General features: G+C 40.1%; 1 protein-coding gene across 1 annotated transcript in view; it reads right to left on the reverse strand.

The window, feature by feature from the left end:
• IDO2 (indoleamine 2,3-dioxygenase 2) overlaps positions 1-12,433 on the reverse strand; it is a 53,558-nt gene extending 41,125 nt beyond the window's left edge. Inside the window, exon 1 of the mRNA XM_008144002.3 lies at positions 12,323-12,433. Within this exon, the coding sequence (XP_008142224.2) occupies positions 12,323-12,421 (99 nt within the window). The 5' untranslated portion in view covers positions 12,422-12,433. The remainder of the gene's footprint in view (positions 1-12,322) is intronic.
• Positions 12,434-23,118: the final 10,685 nt, after the last annotated feature.

Consider the following 23,118-nt stretch of genomic DNA (forward strand, 5'->3'; position numbering starts at 1 on the left):
ATGTGACATTGCAGCAAAGTAATGTGAGAAGAAAGAAATATTAGATAACTTTGATGAGATAGGTCAGTAGAATGATGGGCTTTGTAGGCTATACTAAAACATTTGTTTTTGTTCTAAAGAGCAGTTTTGGAAAGTTTTAAAGAGCAAAGTGCCCTGGTTTAATTTTTGTTTTTGATGAGTTCTTTTGCTCTGCAGAAAGACTTACAGCTGGGCAAGCATGGAAATAAGAAGACAAGGTAGGAGGCAATAATTCAGAAGAGAAATGATGCTGGACTGAACTAGGATGGAAATAGAGAAAGCTGTGTATTTAAGAGGTATATTTCAGGGAAAGGGCAGAATTCATTATAATCAAACGAATAATTTGTGAAGTGCTGATGAAAAAAGTATAGTTAAGGTTAATAATACAAGATACAGGTCAAGATCAGCACTAACTAAATAGTAATTATTATTATGTTATTATATATTACAAAGGGGCTTTAACAGGAGCTAAAAAACCTCAAATTTTCAAAATATATTTTTATTGATTTTAGAGAGGAAGGGAGAGTAATAGAGAGATAGAAACATCAATGATGAGAGAGAATCGTTGATTAGTTGTCACCTGCATGCCCCACATTGGGGATTGAACCTGCAACTCAAGCATATGCCCTGACTAGGAATCAAACCATGACCTCCTGGTTCATAGGTTGACAGTCAACCACTGAGCTTCACCAGTGCAAAAACCTCAATTTTTAACCAAGTATAAGAGAATGGTATAAATAAGTTTTTTTTGTTTTGTTTTTAAATAAATCTTTATTGTTCAGATTATTACAATTGTTTCTCCTTTTTCCCCCCCATAGCTCCCCCCCCCATTGTCCTTATCCATAGGTGTATGATTTTTGTCCAGTCTCTTCCCGTACCCCCCACACAGACACCCCTTTCCCCCTGAGAATTATCAATCCACTCCCATTCTATGCCTCTGATTCTATTATGTTCACCAGTTTATTCTGTACCTCAGATTTTTAATTCACTTGATTTTTAGAATCACTTGTTGATAGATATTTGTTGTTCATAATTTTTATCTTTACTTTTTTCTTCTTTTTCCTCTTTTAAAAGAATACCTTTCAGCATTTCATATAATACTGGTTTGGTGGTGATGAACTCCTTTAGCTTTTTCTTATCTGTGAAGCTCTTTATATGCCCTTCAATTCTGAATGATAACTTTGCTGGGTAGAGTAGTCTTGGTTGTAGGTTCTTGATATTCATCACTTTGAATATTTCTTGCCATTCCTGTCTGGCCTGCATAGTTTCTGTTGAGAAATCAGCTGACAGTCGTATGGGTGCTCCCTTGTAGGTAACTAACTGTTTTTCTCTTGCTGCTTGTAAGATTCTCTCTTTGTCTTTTGCCCTTGGCATTTTAATTATGATGTGTCTTGGTGTGGTCCTCTTTGGATTCCTCTTGTTTGGAGTTCTGTGCGCTTCCTGAACTTGTAAGTCCATTTCTTTCACCAGGTGGGGGAAGTTTTCTGTCATTATTTCTTCAAATAGGTTTTCAGTATCTTGCTCTCTCTCTTCTGGCACCCCAAAAATTCGGATATTGGTATGCTTAAAGCCATCCTGGAGGCTCCTTATGCTATCCTCACACTTTTGGATTCTTCTTTCTTTCCGCCTCTCTGGTTGGGTGTTTTTTTCTTCCTCATATTCCAGCTCTTTGGTTTGACTCTTCGGGTGCGGTGGTCTACTCTGTATATTCTTTATTTCAGACAGTGTATGCATAATTTCTGACTGGTCCTTTTCCATTTGTTTGGTATTCTCATTAAGGTCCTTGAAGGTCTCTTCAAGTTCCTCAGCGGTTTTTAGAAGATTCTTGAGTAACCTTATAAATATGGTTCTGAACACTGTGTCGTCCATTAGTTGGCTTTCATCTATTTCTCCTACCTGTGACATACTTCGATGTCTCCACATTTTGGCTGCCTCCCTGTGTTGATGGAGTGGCTTTGTGTGGTCGGTGACCTATAGGGGCCGGTAGCTCAGCTTCCCCAATCACCCTAGGTGGTCGCTCTTGGTACTCCCCTTTGTGGGCTGAGTGGAAAGTCTTGGTGTAGTTAAAAGCCTTGATGGCTGTTGGTACACTGGGAGGAATTGACCTCCGGTCCAATTGGCTGTGAGGGCCTGCTGTGTATATAACGGAAGAATTGCTGTGCTGGAGACACAGTAGGGCTTTGGTGCTCACTGAGTCTGCCTCTTGAATGTGTCCCTTATGAGAGTGGTTGAAATCTGGTGTCATCCACACCGACAGAAAAGTCACTCTCACTCTCCGACCAGCCGAGAGTCCCTCCCGTAGGTGTCTGGGTCCCCCGCGTGTCCCCAGAAACTGGAGTTCAGAGTGGTTGGGATTGTTGGTATCACTGGCGGGAGTTGATCTCCAAGCCAGTTGGCTGTGAGGTTCAGCAGTGTCTCCGCTGGGAGAGCTTCTGTGCTCAGCTTGGATGGGGCGGAGTCTCAGGGTGGCGCAGACAAGCTTTGGTTTCCCGTCTGCTCCGCCCTTAGAGGGGCGGTTTCTCCGTGCCTGAATTAATGGCTGCGCGCCTCTGAGAGAAGGCAGCTTTCAAGCCTCTCCCACTGCCTAACAGACCAGTTTCTCCCCAGCTGGGGCTTTGTTTTTCTCCCGAATGAGAAATCCAGTCACTGGGAGGGCTGTGCTCAGCTTGGATGGGGCGGAGTCTCAGAATGGCGCAGACAAACTTGGTTTCCGTCCGCGCCGCCCTAAGAGGGCCGGTTCCTCCGTGCCCGAATTAATGGCTGCGCGCCTCTGAGATAAGGCCACTCTCAAGCCTCGTCCGCTGCCAAACAGCCCAGTTTCTCCCCGACCGCAGCTGGACCTCAGTGCAGTCGGGCGGCCCTGCTTTTCTCCCAAACGAGAAAGCCAGCCACACAGCGTCTGCTGCCCTCCCTCTCCGCGCGCACCGCGAGCAAGCCAGCTGCGTATTCAGCCATAATATAGGTTACAACTTTATAATTTTTCAAACACACACACAGACATCAACACTCTTAGATAAATTATCCTAAAATACCAAAGGTATTTTGATTTTGTGGCAGAGCTATGAAAAAAATAGTTTCATATTTTTCAACATTTCCAATTTTTATTTAATATACTTCTATGAATTTAGCAATAAAATTTCCATAGTTAGAATATTTTTTCATAAAAATATTGTGGCTAATGATGAGCTACCATATATCAGAAGTCTTCCAATTTCTAGAGATTAATAATAAAATAAACTATTAATAAAGAGAAATGTGAAGTAAGATTTCAAAACAGTGGATTAATTAATTGGACTCACAAACCTGAATTTATATATATTTGACATTTTTTATCAATAATAGGTCCATAATATGTTATTAAAAGCAGTTGGTGGCAAGCGAGAATTCTACCACTGAACTACCAATGCTCCACAATAAAAGCAGTTGGTGGAAGAACCAAGATGGTGGCATAGGTAAACACCTATACTTGCTGCCTCTCACAACCACATCAAAATTACAACTAAAAGGCAGAACAACTACTACCCACAACTGCAGGAAAGCTGGCTGAGTGGAAGTTGCACAACTAGAGAGGTGAAGAAAGCACACTGAGACTGGTAAGAGGTGCAGAGGCATGGAAAATGCTGGCACCTGGATGTGCTGCTCTTTTAACCGGGAGGGAGATACAAGCTCCCTGTTGCTCTGAACTCCAGTTCCAGGTGAAAATCTGGGGGACCCAGGCACATAGGGGGAGAAACTGGACTGTCTGGCACCAGGACAGGAATGAGATGGTGGCTTTCCCTCAGAGGTGCTCACAGCAATCATTGTTCCTGCATGGATGTGCAGGATGCAGACCCAGGGACCTCTCTAGTGCAGGGCTGACTGGCAGCCATTGCTGTTTGCTCCACCCTGGTGATTCCCAGAGACCCAGCCTCACCCAATTTACAACCCCACCCAAGCTGTGCACATTGGCTTTTGCATATGAATGGCCTGTCCTTTCTTCGCCTAAAACCTGTGAAACTGCAGCTGGGTAAGAGAGCCCCAGAGCTTCCAAAAGAAGGCCCAAACCCCAGCAGCAGCAGCCAACCTTGCATCACAGCTGGGCCTCATCTGGGCACTTCCAAACCCCATACTAAGAGGAGGAATCTACAGGTGTCTCTGTAGCTCTTGCTGGGCAGCTCCAGACAGAGGCTGACCTTGCACCTCCTTGGAGATCCAAGAGCCAATATACCCAGTGGTCAGTGTGAGAACATACCATATTGCAACTCTTCACATCCATAAGCGACACACTCAAGGGGAAGATTCAGTGAGCACCAAAGCCCCACTGAAGCAAGTCCTGCCCCATAAGGGTGTCTCCTGCACAACAGATCTTCCAGTGTAGACACAGCTGGTCATCACAGCCAATTGGCCTGAAGGTCAATTCCTCCCAGTGATACCAACAGCAATCAAGGCTTAACTACAAGACTGTGCACCCAGCCCACAATGGGGTGCACTAAGAGCATCCACCTCAGGTGACTGGGGAGGCTGAGTCACTGGGCCCTATAGGACACCTACCACACAAGGCCACTCTATCAACTCAAGGAGACTTAGCAGCTACCTAGTACATAGAAACAAACACAGGGAAGCAGGCAAAATGCAGAGTCAAGGAAACAAGTCACAAATGAAAGAAATGGATGAAAGCAAAATACTGGATATAGAATTCAAAACCACAGTTATAAGATTACTCAAGAATCTTCTGGAAACCTCTAAGAAATTTAGTGAGACCTTCAAGGATATGGAAAAGGACCAATCAGAAATTAAGCATACACTGACTGAAATAAAGAATAATATACAGAGATTCAACAGCAGACTAGAGGATCCCGAGAATCAAGTCAAAGATTTGAATTACAAAGAAGCAAAAAACACCCAACCGGAAAAGAAAAAAGAATAAAAAAATATGAAGATAGTGTAAGGAGCCTCTGGGATAACTTCAAGCATACCATCATCCAAATTATGGGGGTGCCAGAAGAAGAGAGAGAGTAAATATTGAAAACCTATTTGAAGAAATAATGACAGAAAACTTCCCCTACCTGGTGAAAGAAATAGACTTACAAATCCAGGAAGCATAGAGAACTCCAAACAACAGAAATCCAAAGAGGACCACACCAAGACACATCATAATTAAAATGCCAAGGGCAAAAGACAAAGAGAGAATCTTAAAAGCACCAAAGAGAAAAACAGTTAGTTACCTACAAGGGAGTACCCATATGACTGTCAGTTGATTTCTCAACAGAAACTATGCAGGCCAGAAGGGAGTGGCAAGAAATATACAAAATGATGAATAGCAAGAACCTACAACCAAGATTACTCTACCCAGCAAAGCTATCATTCAGAATTGAAGGTCAGATAAAGAGCTTCACAGACAAGAAAAAGCTAAAGGAGTTTTAATCACCACCAAACCAGTATTATATGAAATGCTGAAGGGTATTCTCTAAGAAGAGGGAGAGGAAGAAAAAGGTAAAGATAAAAAAAATTATGAACAACAAAGTGACAACAAATACATATATATCAACAAGTGAATCTAAAAATCAAATGAATAAAAAACCTGATGAACAAAACAAAATGGTGAATGTAACAGAATCAGGGGCATGGAAAGGAAGCAGACTGGCAATTCTTGCGGGGAAGGGGATGTGTGGGGTGCGGGAAGAGACTGGACAAAGAGCTTACACCTATGGATGAGGTCAGTGGAGGGAGGGGGGGGAGGAAGGCCTGAAGAGGGGTGGGAATAAAGTGGAGGGGAGCTATTGGGGGAAAAAGAGGAACATCTGTAATAATCTGAACAATAAAGATTTAAAAAAAAGCATTTGGTAATATTTACAATAATTATATATTACAAAATCAAATTAAGACACATAGTGTGATATATATTGGCATATATATTTATTTTGATATGAAATGAGATAAAATAGTCTACTTCAAATAGGTCATGGCTTAAGAAATCTAGGCTATAGACTCCTAATTTACCCTGTGGTCAATAAGACCCAGGGCTGGAACTAGCCTGGTACTTTGTTTTAGACTCAAACCAGCGTGTAAGAGTTATAAGGGGCTTCAGCCCTATCTAACTTTTATTGATTTTTTACTTCATTGCTCATAACATGTCCATACAGTATTATTCTCACACTAGAGGCCCGGTGCACGAAATTCGTGCACGGAGGGGGGTTGTCCCTTAGCCCAGCCTGTACCCTCTCCAATATGGGACCCCGCAAGGGATGTCTGACTGCCCGTTTAGGCCCGATCCCGGTGGGCAGTTGGATCCCTAAACGGGCAGTCGGACATCCCTCTCACAATCCAGGACTGCTGGCTCCCAACTGCTTGCCTGCCTGCCTTCCTGATTGCCCCTAACCGCTTCTGCCTGCCAGCCTGATCACCCCCTAACCACTCCCATGCCAGCCTGTTTGCCCCCAACTTCCCTCCTCTGTCGGCCTGGTCACCCCTAACTGCCCTCTCCTGCAGGGTTGATCACCTTCAACTGCCCTCCCTTGCAGGCTTGGTCCCTCTCAACTGCCCTCTCCTGCTGGCCATCTTATGGTGGCCATCTTGTGTCCACATGGGGGCAGGATCTTTGACCACATGGGGGCAGAGATATTGTGTGTTGCAGTGATGATCAATCTGCATATTACTCTTTTATTAGATAGGATAGAGGCCCGGTACAGGGGTGGGGGCCAGCTGGTTTGCACTGAAGGGTGTCCCAGATCAGGTGGGGGTTCCCTTGGGGTGTGGCAGTCGGACATCCCTCTCACAATCCCCCTTGAGCGAGGGGCCTGTGGTGGTTTGCAGGCCAGCCACGCCCCCTGGCAACCCAAGCAGAGGCCCTGGTATCTGGAATTTATTTACATTCTACAATTGAAACTTTGTAGCCTGGAGAGGAGCCAAGCCTGGGGCTCCCTCCGAGGTCAGCAGCCATTTGTGTTGGGGTTATAATTGAAACTTTGTTGCCTTAAGCGGGTGGGCCCAGTCAGGGTGTGTGGAAAGCTTTGCTTCTCCTGTTGCCGGCAGCAACCCTGGCCTGCTCTCTCAAGCTTCATTCTGCCGCCATTTGTTTGAATTTGTTTACCTTCTATAATTGAAACTTTGTAGCTTGAGTGGAGGCTTAGGCCTGCAACGGCTATCAGAAAGCTTGGCTTGCTCTGTTACCTGGGAAACCTTGCTCTCTGTGGCTGTAGCCATCTTGGATGGGGTTAATTTGCATGCTCGCTCTGATTGGATGGTGGGTGTGGCTTGTGGGTGTGTCGGAGGTATGATCAATTTGCATATTTGTCTATTATTAGATAGGATAAGGAAAATAAGGTTCAAAGAGAGTAAATATGACCTGATAGTTATAAAACTGTTAAAGAGATTTTGCTGGAATTGAAACTGAAACCAGCATAACCATTATAAATTCTACCTCTGCTATTAATAAGAATTTGTCATATTGACTATCTACTACTTCTCAACTAGAATAATGTATAAAATCGTCTTAAAGAAAAAATGCTCATAAATCACGGAGAATAATTTCCCAAGGATCAAAAGACTTCAGTTGAAAAATAAACACTAAAATCATACAAAAGTGTCTTTCAATTGCAAGTTATCACTGAAACATAAGAATTTGTTTTTATATCTAGTCAGAAAATAAAAACACTGAATTTCATAGTAATCTATGCACGCTCAAGAATGTCTTTGTTCCTCTTCCCTCCTCCCCCTCCACAGGCCACACGTTCAGAAACATGATTCTAGCTTATCTGTTTGAATTTATGAAGGAGAGAAGACTCCTTTCCCATTTAACTGTAGTCACATACTTACTGTGGTCACACATAAAAACAAGGCTGCACTTGAGCTCAAGTGGGCTAACTTACTTGCTTACCTTTGCCCATACCGTGTTTCCTATTATAAGTTTCCTCTGACCTTAAAGCTATAATTTTACAGCTTAGGATATGAATTTTCTTCAGCATATCCAAGTCATGCTGGAGAATATGAGTTAACATTGTGCTGACAAAACCAGTCAATGATATTGAACTGTGCCATGTGTCTCCTTGACTGTTTTGTATTTTGCACCCGCACTTTTCATGGTCTTTCACCTTCTCATGCCTGTATGGTCAGGTTTGGGAAATCTCAGGGCAAAACAATGTTTTACTTCTCCAGCTCCCTCCCTCTCTATATATCTTTTTACCTCACTCCCTGCAGTGCGTTGAATGATGACCCCAACCAAAGATATGTCCACTTAGAAACTGTGAATGTAACTTTATTTGGAAAAAGAGTCTTTGCTGATGCAATTTAATGATCGAGAGATGAGGTCATCCTGGGTTAGGGTGGATCCTATGACAAGTGTCCTTAAAAGAGAAGACAGGAAGAGGGGAGAAGACAGACACAGCCAAGGCCATGTGAAGATGGAGGCAAGAGAGTGGAGTCATTCTACCACAAGAGCCACGGGAAGATGGAAGAGGTGGGAAGGATTCTCCCCGAGAGAGCCTTTGGGGGGAGAATGGGTCTAAGGACACCCTGATTTCAGACCCTTTGACCTCCAGAACTCTGAGAGAATACATTTCCATAGTTTCAGGCCACCAAAACTGTGGTCTCCTCTTACGACGGCCCAAAGAAACGAATACACTTCCTGAGCCTCATTTGGACTGAAATGATGTCTATTTTCCTACGCCTAATGTTTTCATCCTTTAAGCGTAGGGTCTGCCTGCTCACCTCTTCCCGTGTTGTTTCAAGTTTATCTACAGCCTAGATATTCTGTTTGAGAAACTCTAAGTTGCTTCATTGTTTAAAATTCTGGTTTCTAGCAAACTAACTTGTCTGTCCCTCCTCCTGCTTCTCCTTATTCTGTCTGTCTGTTTCCCCTTTCGGTCTGTTCACCTTTCTTGGTTCTTAAATTTTGGCATCCAATCTCCGTCACTGCAAAAACATTTTAATGGATTAACATTAACTGCTGTGAAGTTTGAGCTTTCTGTCTCTATCTCCACTATATTACCGTCATTGCCTCAAATTCCTAGTCAATACTATCAGGCAAGCCCCAGATCCTAGCAGAGGTGACAATTTTTCAGGGAAGTATCTGAATTCTTCCTACGTATACCTTCTGTCTGGAACCCATAGCCTCCTGTGGCAATTAGTTTGCTACTCTTCCTTTTAAGCAGCAGGAATTCATTGCTTCTATCAAGTGTTTTGAATTTTACAGGAGAGTACGTATGCATTTATTTTTCCTAAATGATTGCATGATCACTACAAAGAATAAAGTTTCCCGCATCCCCAGGACTATTGGCACCAGTCCTTTCCTTCTGCTCCATGGCACATGTGAAAGTCCTCCTCTCCTTTGTTTCCTTTCTCATTGGGACCTGCATTGTCCTCTCTTTATTCCGTGCTTTTCAAATACTGAGCTACTTAGGCTAGAGATCTAGAGATTCTGATTCTGAATTAACTGTTCAGGTTGGGGCTCTGACATCGGTATTTTCTTAAAAATTTTATTATTGATTGATTTTCAGAGGCGAGAAAGGAAGAGAGAGAGGAGAGAGAAAGAGAGAGAGAGAGAGAGAGAGAGAGAGAGAAATCAATTTTTGTTGTTCCACTTACTTGTGCATTCACTGGTTGATTCTTGTATGTACCCTGACTGAGGATCAAACAGCAACCTTGGCTTTATTGGGACAACACTCTAACAACTGAGCTGTCCCGCCAGGGCTGGCATTAGTATTTTTTATCGCTCCCTGAGCCATTCTGAAGTGCAATCCAGAAACTGCTTCTCTAATCTGCCCTGAACTTAACATTCTTCTAGAAAAATATTCAAATGCCAGTTGCATCATGTCATTTACCAGATGTATGAAATCCAAATTCTTGAGGCTGATCTTCAAGGTCTCTCAGTTCTACTCTAATCTTATCTTCTGCTATAATTGACCTAGTCCCTCCTTTACTGCCAAGCTAAATTCCTCAGATTCTTTATATCTAAAGAAAAATTACCCACCCACCCATCAAACCAAACACACACACACACACACACACACACACGCGCGCGCGCACACACACACACACACACACACACAATCTGGCAAAGATTTTGTGTCATATTTATGGCCATGAGTCTGAGGCATATACATTTTCCAAACTGAAATGTTGGACCCTGGAAATGTTTGAGCGTTTATGGAAATAGTGGAGTAGAGCATTTGAAACCAAGTCAGCCCCTTCTCCCCAAAGTCAGAATGTTTGCTTACTCATTAGCTTGACGGTGCTTTTTTTCAGAGAGACTTTGAAGTGAACATTTGCATTAAGTTTGATTAACGAGCATCTTTGAACCAGCTGACTTAGAGGAACAGCCTTCCCATCACTTGCTTTAAGGGAAAGGAAAGCAAAGCTTATTCGTGCCCGTGGCTAAGCTGGTGACTGATATCTTCCCTTCTGATCTGTTGCAACAGTACTGCTGCCTGGAGAGAGAGATGACCTTCTCTCGTCATCCGTAGAGCAACCCAGGGTGGATTCTTACTTCCCACACCTCTTCCCAGAAAGGGAGATGTTTAAACTTCTCACACAAATGAGAGAAAACGAAAACTGAAACAAACAACTACACTGTTAGATATCTGGCCTCTGACTGTAATAAAGTAGACCCAGTTTGCCAGGGAATTTTTATATGAGCTCAATAATGGGAATTTCTACTAAGGGATCTCCATCAACCAGACCACAGGACAATTATGGTCTGACTCAGGACAACACTTGATGTTGTTATTGTTTCTCATTTTTTAAATTTACAAAGTAGAAACAACGAAGGGAGGAACTCAATATTTGTGGCTCCCTTCAATGTTTATAATATTTTTCCTTAGCTCAGTTTAAATATTTAACCCCAAAAAGAGCTTGTTTGCCTCTGGGCCCTTTCCTCCTTATGAACTGTGGATAATGGGAATATTCCTGAGTCAAGTTATACACAAAGAAGGGAGTTCTTAAGGAGCAGTGGGCTGAGGAACAGGATAAATGGCTTCTTAGTCCTTTAAACTGCATTTATCCAAGTGCTTCCAGGCTCCATAGCAATCCAGTGAGTGGGGACGGCACTAGATCTCCATCCAATAGAAATGGAATTGGGGGGCAGGCAACACTTATGATTCACTGATGGGGCCAAGAGTTTGTAAGTGCAAGTTAGGGTGACTGATGCACTTTGGTTTGCCCAGGACTTTCCTGATCTAACATGTAAAATCCCACATCTTTGGAATCCCCCCCAGTTTCTAATAAATGGAAACTTTTGGTGATCTTAGTGGCAGTGTCAAACAGCATAATCCAGTACTCAGGGCTACAGTCCCACCCTGCATAACACTCTGAAGTTACTATTTTTAATGCTCAAGTTACTCACAGATTTGCCACTTGGTCTCACAACTAACAGTTCTACAACAGAGCTTTTAGGACCAGTGAATGGATGTTATCTTCATCTGTATTCCTCTAATAACACTCAGAAGTAAATAAGTGTCACAGTAGGTATTCAATAAAAGCTTATTAACTTGTAGACCATTCTTAAACACAGTTAAATGGCAATTTAGCCCTATGGGAGAAAAAAATGTGGATCTAATAAGTTACTGCAATGATAGTAATATCAGATCCCGAGTTTAACTGAGTGGTCTTGTCCCTTATCTACGATGTAGTAGAAAAAAACATGTCAAGAGTCCTGAGTACTAGTTATGCTTTTGTCACTAATATGACTTTGAGCAAACCAACCTCCTTTAGACTTCAGCTAGCCCAAATGTAAAAGTTACTGGTTGTGGATTCTATGACTTCTTAGTTTTAGCAATGCAGGCCTCAGACCACATTCAAAGAGGAAGCAGTGTTGATAAGGGTTAACCAATTAAATAGAATTACATTACCCAATGAACCTTAAGTAGAATTAACAAATAAGTACTGTTCTTTCTCAACAGTTTCTTCCTCTTTTCTCTAAATGTCTAATCCCTTCCATCAGCCCTGAAAGCACTCCAAGTCCTTTGTGTTCTCTTTTCTGTCCCACTATAAAGTCAAAATAAATTGGTTTGCCCATATAATTGATCTGTACCTAAGTTCTACCATTTTTGATAACTACTAGATTTTCTCATAAGTTTATTGAACCAACATTCTATTACAAAAAAAAAAAAAAGTATTAAAACATTTCATTTGGACTCTCCTATGCTGAAGCTATCACTTTTCTTTTGTTGGGAATTATGCTTTGCATTATTTGTAGCCTTTTCCCCAAGTCAACAACTTGGAATTTGTGTTGTATCTCTCTTAATAACTACATAAGTCAATCACACAAACCAACAAACAAACCAACAAACCAGCATGCCAGTCAATTCATGATCAAAGACTCTATGCTTACCAGAGGTTTTGGAAGAAGAAAACCACAGTCTTCAGAAATGTGAAATCGTCCTAAAGATAATGACGATGTTGTCTTTAAATTTTGTCTTTGAAGTTCCATAATTTTGTTTGAAGTATCTGCACCGAAGCTGCTACTGAAGAGACAACTGCTTCAAATATATCAAAGACCCAGGTTAAGAGAGCTTCAAAAGAGCATTTTCACTTCAGTAAGTTGCTTAGTGTCCCAGCAGCAGGGGAAAACCTTGACCTGAGGCTGAAATCCAGACTGCCATGGAATTTCTCTGACACAAGGCTGAGTAAATAATTAAAGATTGCTTATTAAAAAAAATAGGCAAACAAAAGCACTTCAGAAAAGATTGCTCCTTTTTATTCATAGATGTTAATATTGGTTTTAAACTCAGAGACAAGTTGGTTATTGCTGATTCCAAATACCCTTATAGGAATCTGATCCACAATTAACCTTGACAATGGGGCCTTTATTCCAAAGGAGTAAACCAGAAGGTAGTTACCTGGAGACATTTCAGTGACTGGTGGTGAATTAGGGTAGGAAGGAGGACTCAATGAATATCAAAACCCTAGAAGTGTTTCATATGTAGTTTGAACAATATATTCTAAGATTATAATTTGTTTGATTTACTTTAAAAAGTAATAGTTCATAATTTTTAAAGATCTTTCAGCACATCAAAGGAATATATATATATCCTATCTAATAATAGAAAATATGCAAATTAACCATACCTCTGACACACCCACAAGCCACTCCCACCACCCAATCAGAGCGAGTATGCAAATTAACCCAAACCAAGATGGCTACAGCCACAGAGAGCAAGGTTTCCTAGATAACAGAGAAAGCCAAGCTTTCTGCCTGCCCTTGTCAGGCCTAAGCCTCCACTCAAGCTACAAAGTTTCAATTATAGAAGGTAAACAAATTCAAACAAATGGCAGCAGAATGGAGCTGGAGAGAGCAGGCCAGGGTTGCCGCTGGCAACAGGGGAAGCAAAGCTTTCGGCACACCCTGGCTGGGCCCACCCGCTTAGGGCAACAAAGTTTCAATTATAACCCCAACACAAATGGCTGCCAGCCTCGGAGGGAGCCCCAGGCTTGGCTCTGCTCCAGGCTACCAAGTTTCAATTATAGAAGGAAAATAAATTTCAGATACCAGGGCCTCTGCTTGGGTTGCCAGGGGGCGTGGCTGTCTTGCAAACCACCACAGGCCCCTCGCTCAGGCCGCCCCACACCCCAAGGGAACCCCCACCTGATCCGGGACACCCTTCAGTGCAAACCAGCTGGCCCCCACCCCTGTACCAGGCCTCTATCCTATCTAATAAAAGAGTAATATGCAGATTGATCATCACTGCAACACACAATATAGCTGCCCCCATGTGGTCAAAGATCCTACTCCCATGTGGACACAAGATGGCCACCACAAGATGGCCAGCAGGAGAGGGCAGTTGGGAGGCACCCTGCCTGCAAGGGAGGGCAGTTGAGAGGGACCAGGCCTGCAAGGGAGGGCAGTTGGAGGTAATCAACCCTGCAGAAGAGGGCAGTTAGGGGTGACCAGGCTGGCAGAGGAGGGAAGTTGGGGGCAAACAGTCTGGCAGCAGAGTGGTTAGGGGGTGATCAGGCTGGGAGGCAGAAGCGGTTAGGGGCAATCAGGAAGGCAGGCAGGCAGGCAGTTGGGAGCCAGCAGTCCTGGATTGTGAGAGGGATGTCCGACTGCCCGTTTAGGGATCCGACTGCCCACCGGGATCTGGCCTAAATGGGCAGTCAGACATCCCTTGCGGGGTCCCATATTGGAGAGGGTACAGGCTGGGCTGAGGAACAACCCCCCTCCGTGCACGAATTTCATGCACCGGGCCTCTAGTATGTGTGTGTGTATATATATATATAATATTCAATTTAACAAGTGAAATAATGGATATTAAAATCTTGAGAAGAGCCTGAACACTGAACATATCATTTGCTTTAACACTCAAATTTTATCAAGTATCTTTTGAGAATCTATCACTAAGATGGATGATTTTACCTATAAAGTAGGTCCCACCAGATCCAAACTGAGGCACAATCGTGTGAATAATCCTAACCATTGTCACTGAGTGAAGACTAGAGTTGACGTATGTTGATTTCCAAGCCATTGCTCTATGTAGTAAATCAGGCCACCAGGCTGTTGGTCAATGATGCCATCAGGGTTTGAATATACTGCAATATGGAGTGATAAGCTCCAGCTTCTGATCTGCACTGTGAGAATTCTGAATTTGATTCTAGGTCATAGTTTGTAAACAAATTTATTTGGAAGTTAATTTATCTATCCACATCTTCTCTGTCCTCCCATTCTTTAAAGTAAATATAAAAGCTAAGAGTAAGAAGTGCTCCAACAATTCATTTAACAGTTCTCATGAAGGGCTTAGCTCTGAGGGTTTTATGTCAAATATAGTGATTCATGTTTCATCAGACATCTAACAGCCATTTTCAACTTTTACTTCCACTCAGTCCAACATCCAACCAGTCTACAAGCTCAGTTTCTTATGCATGCTAAATAGAATTTCTCAAATTTTGTATATTTAATCTTTCTTTTCTTTCCTGATATCTCTGATTAAAAGATGACCCAGTTATTTTTGTTTATGCCAATCATCATGTTTCATCTACTTCTTCTCTACACCCTCTCAAGAAATTACTGCAACATTATAAAAGCCTAGAACCATAAAATATCAGAACTGAAAGGAACATTATAGAATAAATGATCTAGTTGAACACCCTCATTAAACATATGAAAAACCTGAGATTTATGGGAGTAAACTGACTAGGCAAATGTCATCCTGGGAGTTCACATCAGAATTGGACTAGAATTATGACTTGTTGCCTCTGAGCCCAGAACCTTCCCACTGTTTACTCAGCCAGGCTTACCTCAGTAAGAATCCTTACTCTGTTACTCGTTAGCTATGTGACTTTTCAACAAGTGGGAGACAAGAGTGAAACTTTTAATACTGAGCCTTTGTTTCCACATCTGTAGGAAATAGTAATATTTATCCAAGACATTTTGTGATGAATAAATGAGAAAGCATAAGTGTAACATGTTATAGATAACAGTAAGGGCTATTTTTCTCATTCTAGAAATTCTTTTTAAATATGTCTTTTTAGATTTTCTCTCCTACCATTCTGACTACATCCTTTCTGTTTCAATCACTGACTCCTTGTTCTATTTCAGCCTTGGATATATAAATATTTGCACTGTAATTATAACTACATTTCTCGACTTCAGTATGCTTCTGGGCTTCTATCTGATATTAGCTATCAATTCTGTTCCCAGGTCCCCAAGTCCGCATATTCAATCTTTATTCTTCTTATTCCCTAGGTTTAGATGCATGGTACTTGTTGGTCAGTGTACATCTCAGGTTCTGCCACTAAATCTTTGAAGAGCTCCTGTAAAATAAATAAAATTCAAATTTCCTTGCCTGGTGTTCAAGAATGTCTATCATCTGACCACCCAAACACCTTTCTTGCTGTGAAAAATTCTACCATCACCTTGGACTTCTTTCATGTCACATTTCAAGATCTACCTGGTTTGACTGTTATTAATGTATTTGTCTCATCTTTTCTGTTGGATTGTAAGCTCCTTGTAGAACCTATATCTAATGCGATTTTGCATTTTCCGTTAGTAGCAAGTATAGTGTCTGGAGCTCAATAAATATTTGTTAAAGGAACAATCAGTCAGAGTCTTACTGTGGACTCTATATTTTTAGAACTGGGGTATTAATGTTAGGTAGAATTTTGTGCTGGTCTCTGTGGTCCACTTTAAGCCCAGCCCCTGCAGTAAGGAAAGCAGATGCCTCACTCTCCATGAAGCTCTGCTTTGCATCTTTCTTTTCTTTTTAATTTTTTATTGCGTTTTTTTACAGAGTGGAAGAGAGAGGGATAGAGAGTTAGAAACATCGATGAGAGAGAAACATTGATCAGCTGCCTCTTGCACACCCCCTACTGGGGATGTGCCCGCAACCAAGGTACATGCCCTTGACCGGAATCGAACCTGGGACCCTTCAGTCCACAGGCCGATGCTCTATCCACTGAACCAAACCGGTTAGGGCTGCTTTGCATCTTTCTTATTTACCAAGAGGAAGTTGTCCAAACATAATTGTGCCAGGAACTTCCTCTCTTCATAATAGGGGCTGGAGTTTCAGCTTTCCCATAAATCACAGTAGTATCAGTACACAACAAGGGCCTGTTTCTCTTAGACTAGACATTGTGGCCTTTTAAAAATTGATCAAACAGAATCCAGAAGAGAAACAGGATATCATTTTATGTTTACTGGTAGCAACATCAGATATACAGAGATTTAGTTTCAAGTTGTTAAAGCCCAAACTCTGAAATGTCAAAAACAATCAGCCCACACAGTACTGGTACACTGGGACTCTTATACAGCTCATTAATTACTTCTTTGTTCATAAATTCAATGGGACTTTCTAGTCAGTTCCTTGGTTAATTATTCAGGTATCTGACTATTGACCTACTTCTTCTTTTTCTTTTAAACCCTTTCTTCTCCTCTTGTCTTCTCCTATGATATCTACTCCTTTTTGTATGTTCTTAAAAATAATAAGAAAAAAAAATAATAGTTAACACTCACTGATTTTTTTTTCTATACTACATCCTATTATAAGCTTCTTCCATGGAATGTCTCATTTAACCCTCACAGCAGCCCTGTGAGTTAGGTACTATTATTATTTTCATAATTTATTTGAGGAAACTGCAGGTTAGAAAAGTTAAGTAAAAATCTAACGTCATACTTTTTGGAGTCAGGACTGGAACACAGAAAATCTGACTTTGAAGTCATTGCTCTTAACCACTTGAACCATGACTTTCCTTATTTGGATATTATCTCCCATTTTTCTGGTTACAGTTTATACTGTTAGTAATCTCCATAATTCAGGTCCTGACTTCCTTCTCTTTTCACTTCGTTCCCTGTCCCTGGGTTATCTCATCTACTCCAAGACATCAGCCATCATCTCCAGGCTGATGAATCCCAACATTGCTTTCAGTTGAATCTCTCCTTTCATCTTCACTTGACTGCTTTATGGAGGTTTCATATAAAATATCATAACATATCAAGCATATACTAGATACCTTACATAAAAACAGAGGCAAAGGCATATAAAACCTATAGCAACTAGCTGAAGGTCTAGCAGAGAGCCCACAACCTAGTGAAAAGTCAAATCTGTCCTTGTCATTTTTTTATTTTTTTTCATGAGAACAATACTCATTTTCCTCATCTATTCCACGTCCTGGTGAGTAGTATCTCTCAGAACCAGCACTATAATTTAAGGGGGTCCAGTGAAGAATGGAAATAAGTACCTTGCTCAAAATTATTAAGGATTTCAAGACACAGTAGAGCATTAAGCCAAGTAGGGGGCCCTTCTGCATATAAGACCCCATGTGACTGCACAGGTTGAATATCCATGAAGCTGGCCCTAGCACCTCTGTAGCCACAGTTGACCAATTAGAGACCTGGAAGTCAATTCTGCATCACACCCAATAGAACACCAATCTTTCCAGTCTCACTGCCTTAATATTTTGCATGTTTCCCTTTATTTCCAATCCCAGTGCCATTGTTTTCAAGCCCATGCCATTTGCCATTAAAATGTTATATCATAAGACATTTCTAACTGATCTCTCTGCCTCAAATCTAACCCCATATTTGTCAATCATTTTAGACATGAATTACTTGTACAACTTTCAAAGTTATTGCCCTGCCTTTATTATTACTCCCCATTTTACCCCATCCCTGTATTTTTTTTTTAACTATTGCCAGAGCCATTTAAATATTTATTTACAAGGGCCAGCCCTTCATTTAAATATTATTCAAGTATGCAAGTATAATGAAATTATCTCTCTGTTTAAAACCTGTCCCTTTGTTGTCAGGATAATTTGAAACTACTTCAATGCATGGCTCTTGAAATCAATTACAGTTTAGCTTTATCGACCTACATTCTCAATTCTTTCATGCTTCAGTTGTGTTAAGCAATGTATACTTGCTCAAATAGATCTTGTTCATGCCTCTATTCTTTGTACATCCTTCTTTTTCTTCCTGAAATGTTTCAACATTTTTTCCACTTACAAATATACAAATTTACTCATTTCATATATTACCTCATTTAGGAATGTTTACTATTGCTACAACCCTTTCTAGTACCAACCTCTGCTTTCCTGTTTTGTGCATGGAAAACCCCATTCTCCCTCTGTGGTCCATAGTCTTGGTTAGGGACTATTGCTGTTTGGTCCTGTGCTCCTGTTTATATTTACATAGCCCTTATTACATTGTGTTGAGATAACTAATTTGTGCAATTGCCCATTAATGAGCTCCTTGAAGGTAGGATTGGTACCATTAATCTTTCTAACTAATGAACTTGCTTAATATGTTTTCTTATTAAATAGTTACTGAACAAATGAGTAATTAGGGTAGAAGTTTAGATGCTTATAGGATTAGATCTAACCTCATTCATGAAATAATACTCTGAGTCAACATAGTGTTTATCTATTTTTTTAACAGCCAATAATTTAAATACATTGCTAAGTGTTACCATGTAAAAATGAAAGGGACATATATATTATCTATAGGGAACTAAAAAATTAGCAAGTGAAATATGATACACATACACACAGAGAGAGCCATAATTACTAAAGAAGAGCAAAAGAAACATATACTAGAGAAGAATATAATAAATCCATGAAAATAGAGTTGTGAAAGAGTTCCCTACAAGTTAATTCAGCAGTTAGGTGGGTTTGCGAAATGGCCTAAATTAGTGGTTCTCAAATAGAAATGGGTAGGTGAGAGGTGGCTGTATTAGCATGATCATTGGAGCTCTTTACAGAGTCCATGCAGCAGGCTTTCACTGCCTTTGGAGAATTAGATGGTTTTGCATCTATATTCTTCAAATACCAGGTTATTCTGGAATTTCCCACTTCTTATTTACCCTGCCTCCATCACGTTGAAAGTGACCACAAGATAAGAAAAATAGTTTCTGTTTTGACTTCCTGTAAGTCGAAACAATGGCATAGAAAACAATGGCATGGGAAACAATGTCATTGACTGAAAACTTGTAAAATATATAAGTAGATAAAATTAGTTATTACATAAAAATTATTGTCTTTATGATTTGAAAGTAATGTTATTCTACATTTAAACATGTTGATATTTTGTTTATAATTTTTATTAGTTTAATATAGTCTATTAATTTATTTTTATGGATCAGTTTGAAGATCATATTTATGATTGGCTTGTAGAGTTAGAAGGCACTTAAAATTATTTATTTACCTCTGATCATTTTAGATATGCAAAAATGGACAAGAGAGGTTAAGTGAATTATCTAAGTTCACATAGCAGTTTTGTTTTTAGTAGACTTTATTTTTTGGAACATTTAGGTTCACAGCAAAATTGAGCAGAGAGTACAGAGAGTTCCCATAAATCTTTTGCCCCACATAAGCACAGCTTGCCACTCCAGAGCAGTGCACTTGTTAGAATTGATGAGCCTACAATGACAGCTCATAATCATCAAAGTTCATAATTTACAGAGTTCCCTCCTAGTGTTGTTTCTTATATGGGTTTTGGAAATTTTATAATAACATGTATCCACTATTATAGTGCCGTACAGAATAGTTTAACTACCCTTAAAATCCTCTGTGCTTTATCTATTCTTGACTCCCTCTCTCTTAACCCCTGGCAATCACTGAACCTTTTACTAACTCCATATGGTTTTGCCTTGTTAAGAATATCATACAGTTGGAATCATACAGTATGTAGTTTTTTTCAGATGGATTTCTTTCACTTAGTAGTATGCATGTTACATGTCTCCATGTCTTTTCATGGCCAGATCACTCATTTCTTTTAGCACTGAATAATATTGCATTGTCAGGATAACCTAAGTTTAGCCATTAACCTATTGAAGGGTGTCTTGGTTGGTTCCAAATTTTGGCAACTATCAATAAAGTTGCAGTAAACATCTGACACAGTTTTTTGTGTGGACATAATTTATTCCTCTCCTCAAATTATAGACTCCAGCCGAAACCGGTTTGGCTCAGTGGATAGAGCGTCGGCCTGCGGACTGAAAGGTCCCAGGTTCGATTCCGGTCAAGGGCATGTACCTTGGTTGCGGGCACATCCCCAGTGGGGGTTGTGCAAGAGGCAGCTGATCGATGTTTCTCTATCATCGATGTTTCTAACTCTCTATCCCTCTCTCTTCCTCTCTGTAATAAAATCAATAAAATATATATATATAAAAAAAAGAAGTTTAAGTTTAAAAAAAAAAATTAAAAAAAAAAATTATAGACTCCAGTGCTAAACAAATAAAATAACTCTTCTTAGCATGGATCAAACATATCTTTATATCCTCTTTCAAGCTATTAACTTTATTTTCTCCTATGAAGGTATAAAATTTCACTTTTTTTTTTTCAGTCATCTGACTTAAATATTCTCTTTGGGGTATTTTTGCCCGATCATAAAACCAAACTTCAAAATCAATACCAGGATAATTTTCAATCAAGATGCATTTACAGTACCCTATAAAATATATTATTTTTTTTAGAGACTTAGATCTTACCAGATGAACAAACTGGGAAGTACAGTTCAATTCCTTCTAATACTTAAATGGCACTGATGTTGCCAGTAGATGAGCACTGCCCATCAACAAAGTAAAATCTTTTCTATCATTTTAATAGGAAATAGTAATCACATTTTAATCACTAGATATATGAATAACTGTTTAAAATTTTGTACACACCTCCTCTGAATGAAGTATGTTCACTACTGACCTTTGGGTTATCAGTCTGATGGATTTTAACCTGTGAACAATTAAAGGAGATATAATGGTTTACACTGTACATTTCTGATAACCCAATCGTGGCTCTACACATTCTGCTTTATTTGGAAAAATATGGTTAGCATTTCAAAATATACTAATACCACTTTATTTAATGTGTTTTCGACTATGTCAGTGTCAAAAGGTGGCTTTCCAATAAGTGATATATGAAGCATACAGCCTATAGACCTAACAGTATCTAAGTCCACATGCACTTTGAGTTGCAATTTCTGGGGAAAGTGGAAGTAGGAGTTCCATATAAAGTACAGTGCTATTTTATGTAGCATTTTCAATTGAGTTGCTAGCCCAACATTAACCACCTTAATGTTCACATTATACATAAGTAAGAGGTGAGTTCCTGGCATAATATATATTATGAAAATAAAGATACAACATTCTTTTGATGATCTGGTGAATGAAATTTTAACCTTTGCTTTTTGAGAAGGCTTTCATTCTGTTGTTTAAATATCTGTGTGTTTTTTTTTCCTTTTATGGTACATTTATAATACTAGATACACATAACTCCTGTCTTCAAAATAGTTATAAAGCTCCAAAGTAGAAGGATATTCCAATTGGCAATACATTTTCACCTCTTGTTGGACATTCTATACTATTGCAACTTTCTTTTCTTTTATTTTGACAGTAACTTCCAAACCAGCTCTGTAGACTTCAGCAAATGATATTTTATTGAGGAGATTTTAAACTTTTAAATATCCCATCTTCTATCCCATGCAAGTCACCATATTCCAAGCACTAGCTCTGTTCCTATCAAGTGCAGCTCCCATCAGGCTTAGCTTCCATCAGCCTCATCTTGCATTGCTACAGCTCTTATGGCAAAAGCACACCCTCCAAAATACCTTTGGGCCACCTTAAAGGTCAGGCTTATGCCTCTGAGCTCCCATTTTGAAAAGCTTGGGCTGCAATAAACATAGGGCTGCATAGATTTAGAAGCAGCCCAAGTGTCCATCAGTTGATTAATAGATAAAAAAGTTGTGGTACATTTATACAATGGAATACTACTCAGCCATAAAAAAGAAGAACATTTTACTCTTTGTGACAGTATGGATGAACCTGGAGAGTATTATCCTAAGTGAAAATAATCCAGTTAAAGAAAGACAATTACCAGATAATTTCACTTATATATGGAATCTAATGAACAAAATAAACTAACAAAGAAAATGGAAACAGACTCATCGGTACAGAGAATAGACTGACAGCTGTCAGAGAGGAGTGAGGATTGGGGGTCTGGGTGAAAAAAGTGAAGGGATTAAGTAAAAATAAAAAGATACCTTGCCGAAACCGGTTTGGTTCAGTGGATAGAGTGTGGGCCTTCGGACTGAAAGGTCCTGGGTTCTATTCCGGTCAAGGGCATGTACCTTGGTTGCGGGCACATCCCCAGTAGGGGGTGTGCAGGAGGTGGCTGATCAATGTTTCTCTCTCATCGATGTTTCTAACTCTCTATCCCTCTTCCTTCCTCTCTGTAAAAAAATCAATAAAATACATTAAAAAAAAAAAGATACCTTCATAGACAGACAACAATATGTTGATTACCTGGGGAAAAGGATGGTGAGAGGATAAATTATGTTGAAAGGAACTAGACTTGGAGGGTGCTAAATACAAAATACAATATACCGATGATATATGATAGAATTGCATCCCCAAACCTGTATAATTTTATTAAACAATTCACCCCTATAAATTCAATAAAAAATTAGAACAATAAAAGCTTGGGCTGGTTGCCTCACACAACAGTAATGGAGACAAATATAGGTCTTTTAACCACCCCACCTCCACTACTCTCTTGCTACTACAACACATGAAAAAGTCATGAAGGAGTTGGAAATTTGGCAGGGGTGCCAAAGAAATCAACTATTGAAAGGAAGCAGAATTCACTTGTGAGGAAATTTTTTATTTCAGGGAAGGTTGTACTTTGTAGCGGTTTGACATATTCCAG

Source organism: Eptesicus fuscus, chromosome 8 (genome assembly GCF_027574615.1).
Source record: "Eptesicus fuscus isolate TK198812 chromosome 8, DD_ASM_mEF_20220401, whole genome shotgun sequence".
NCBI classification, from domain to species: Eukaryota; Metazoa; Chordata; class Mammalia; order Chiroptera; family Vespertilionidae; genus Eptesicus; species Eptesicus fuscus.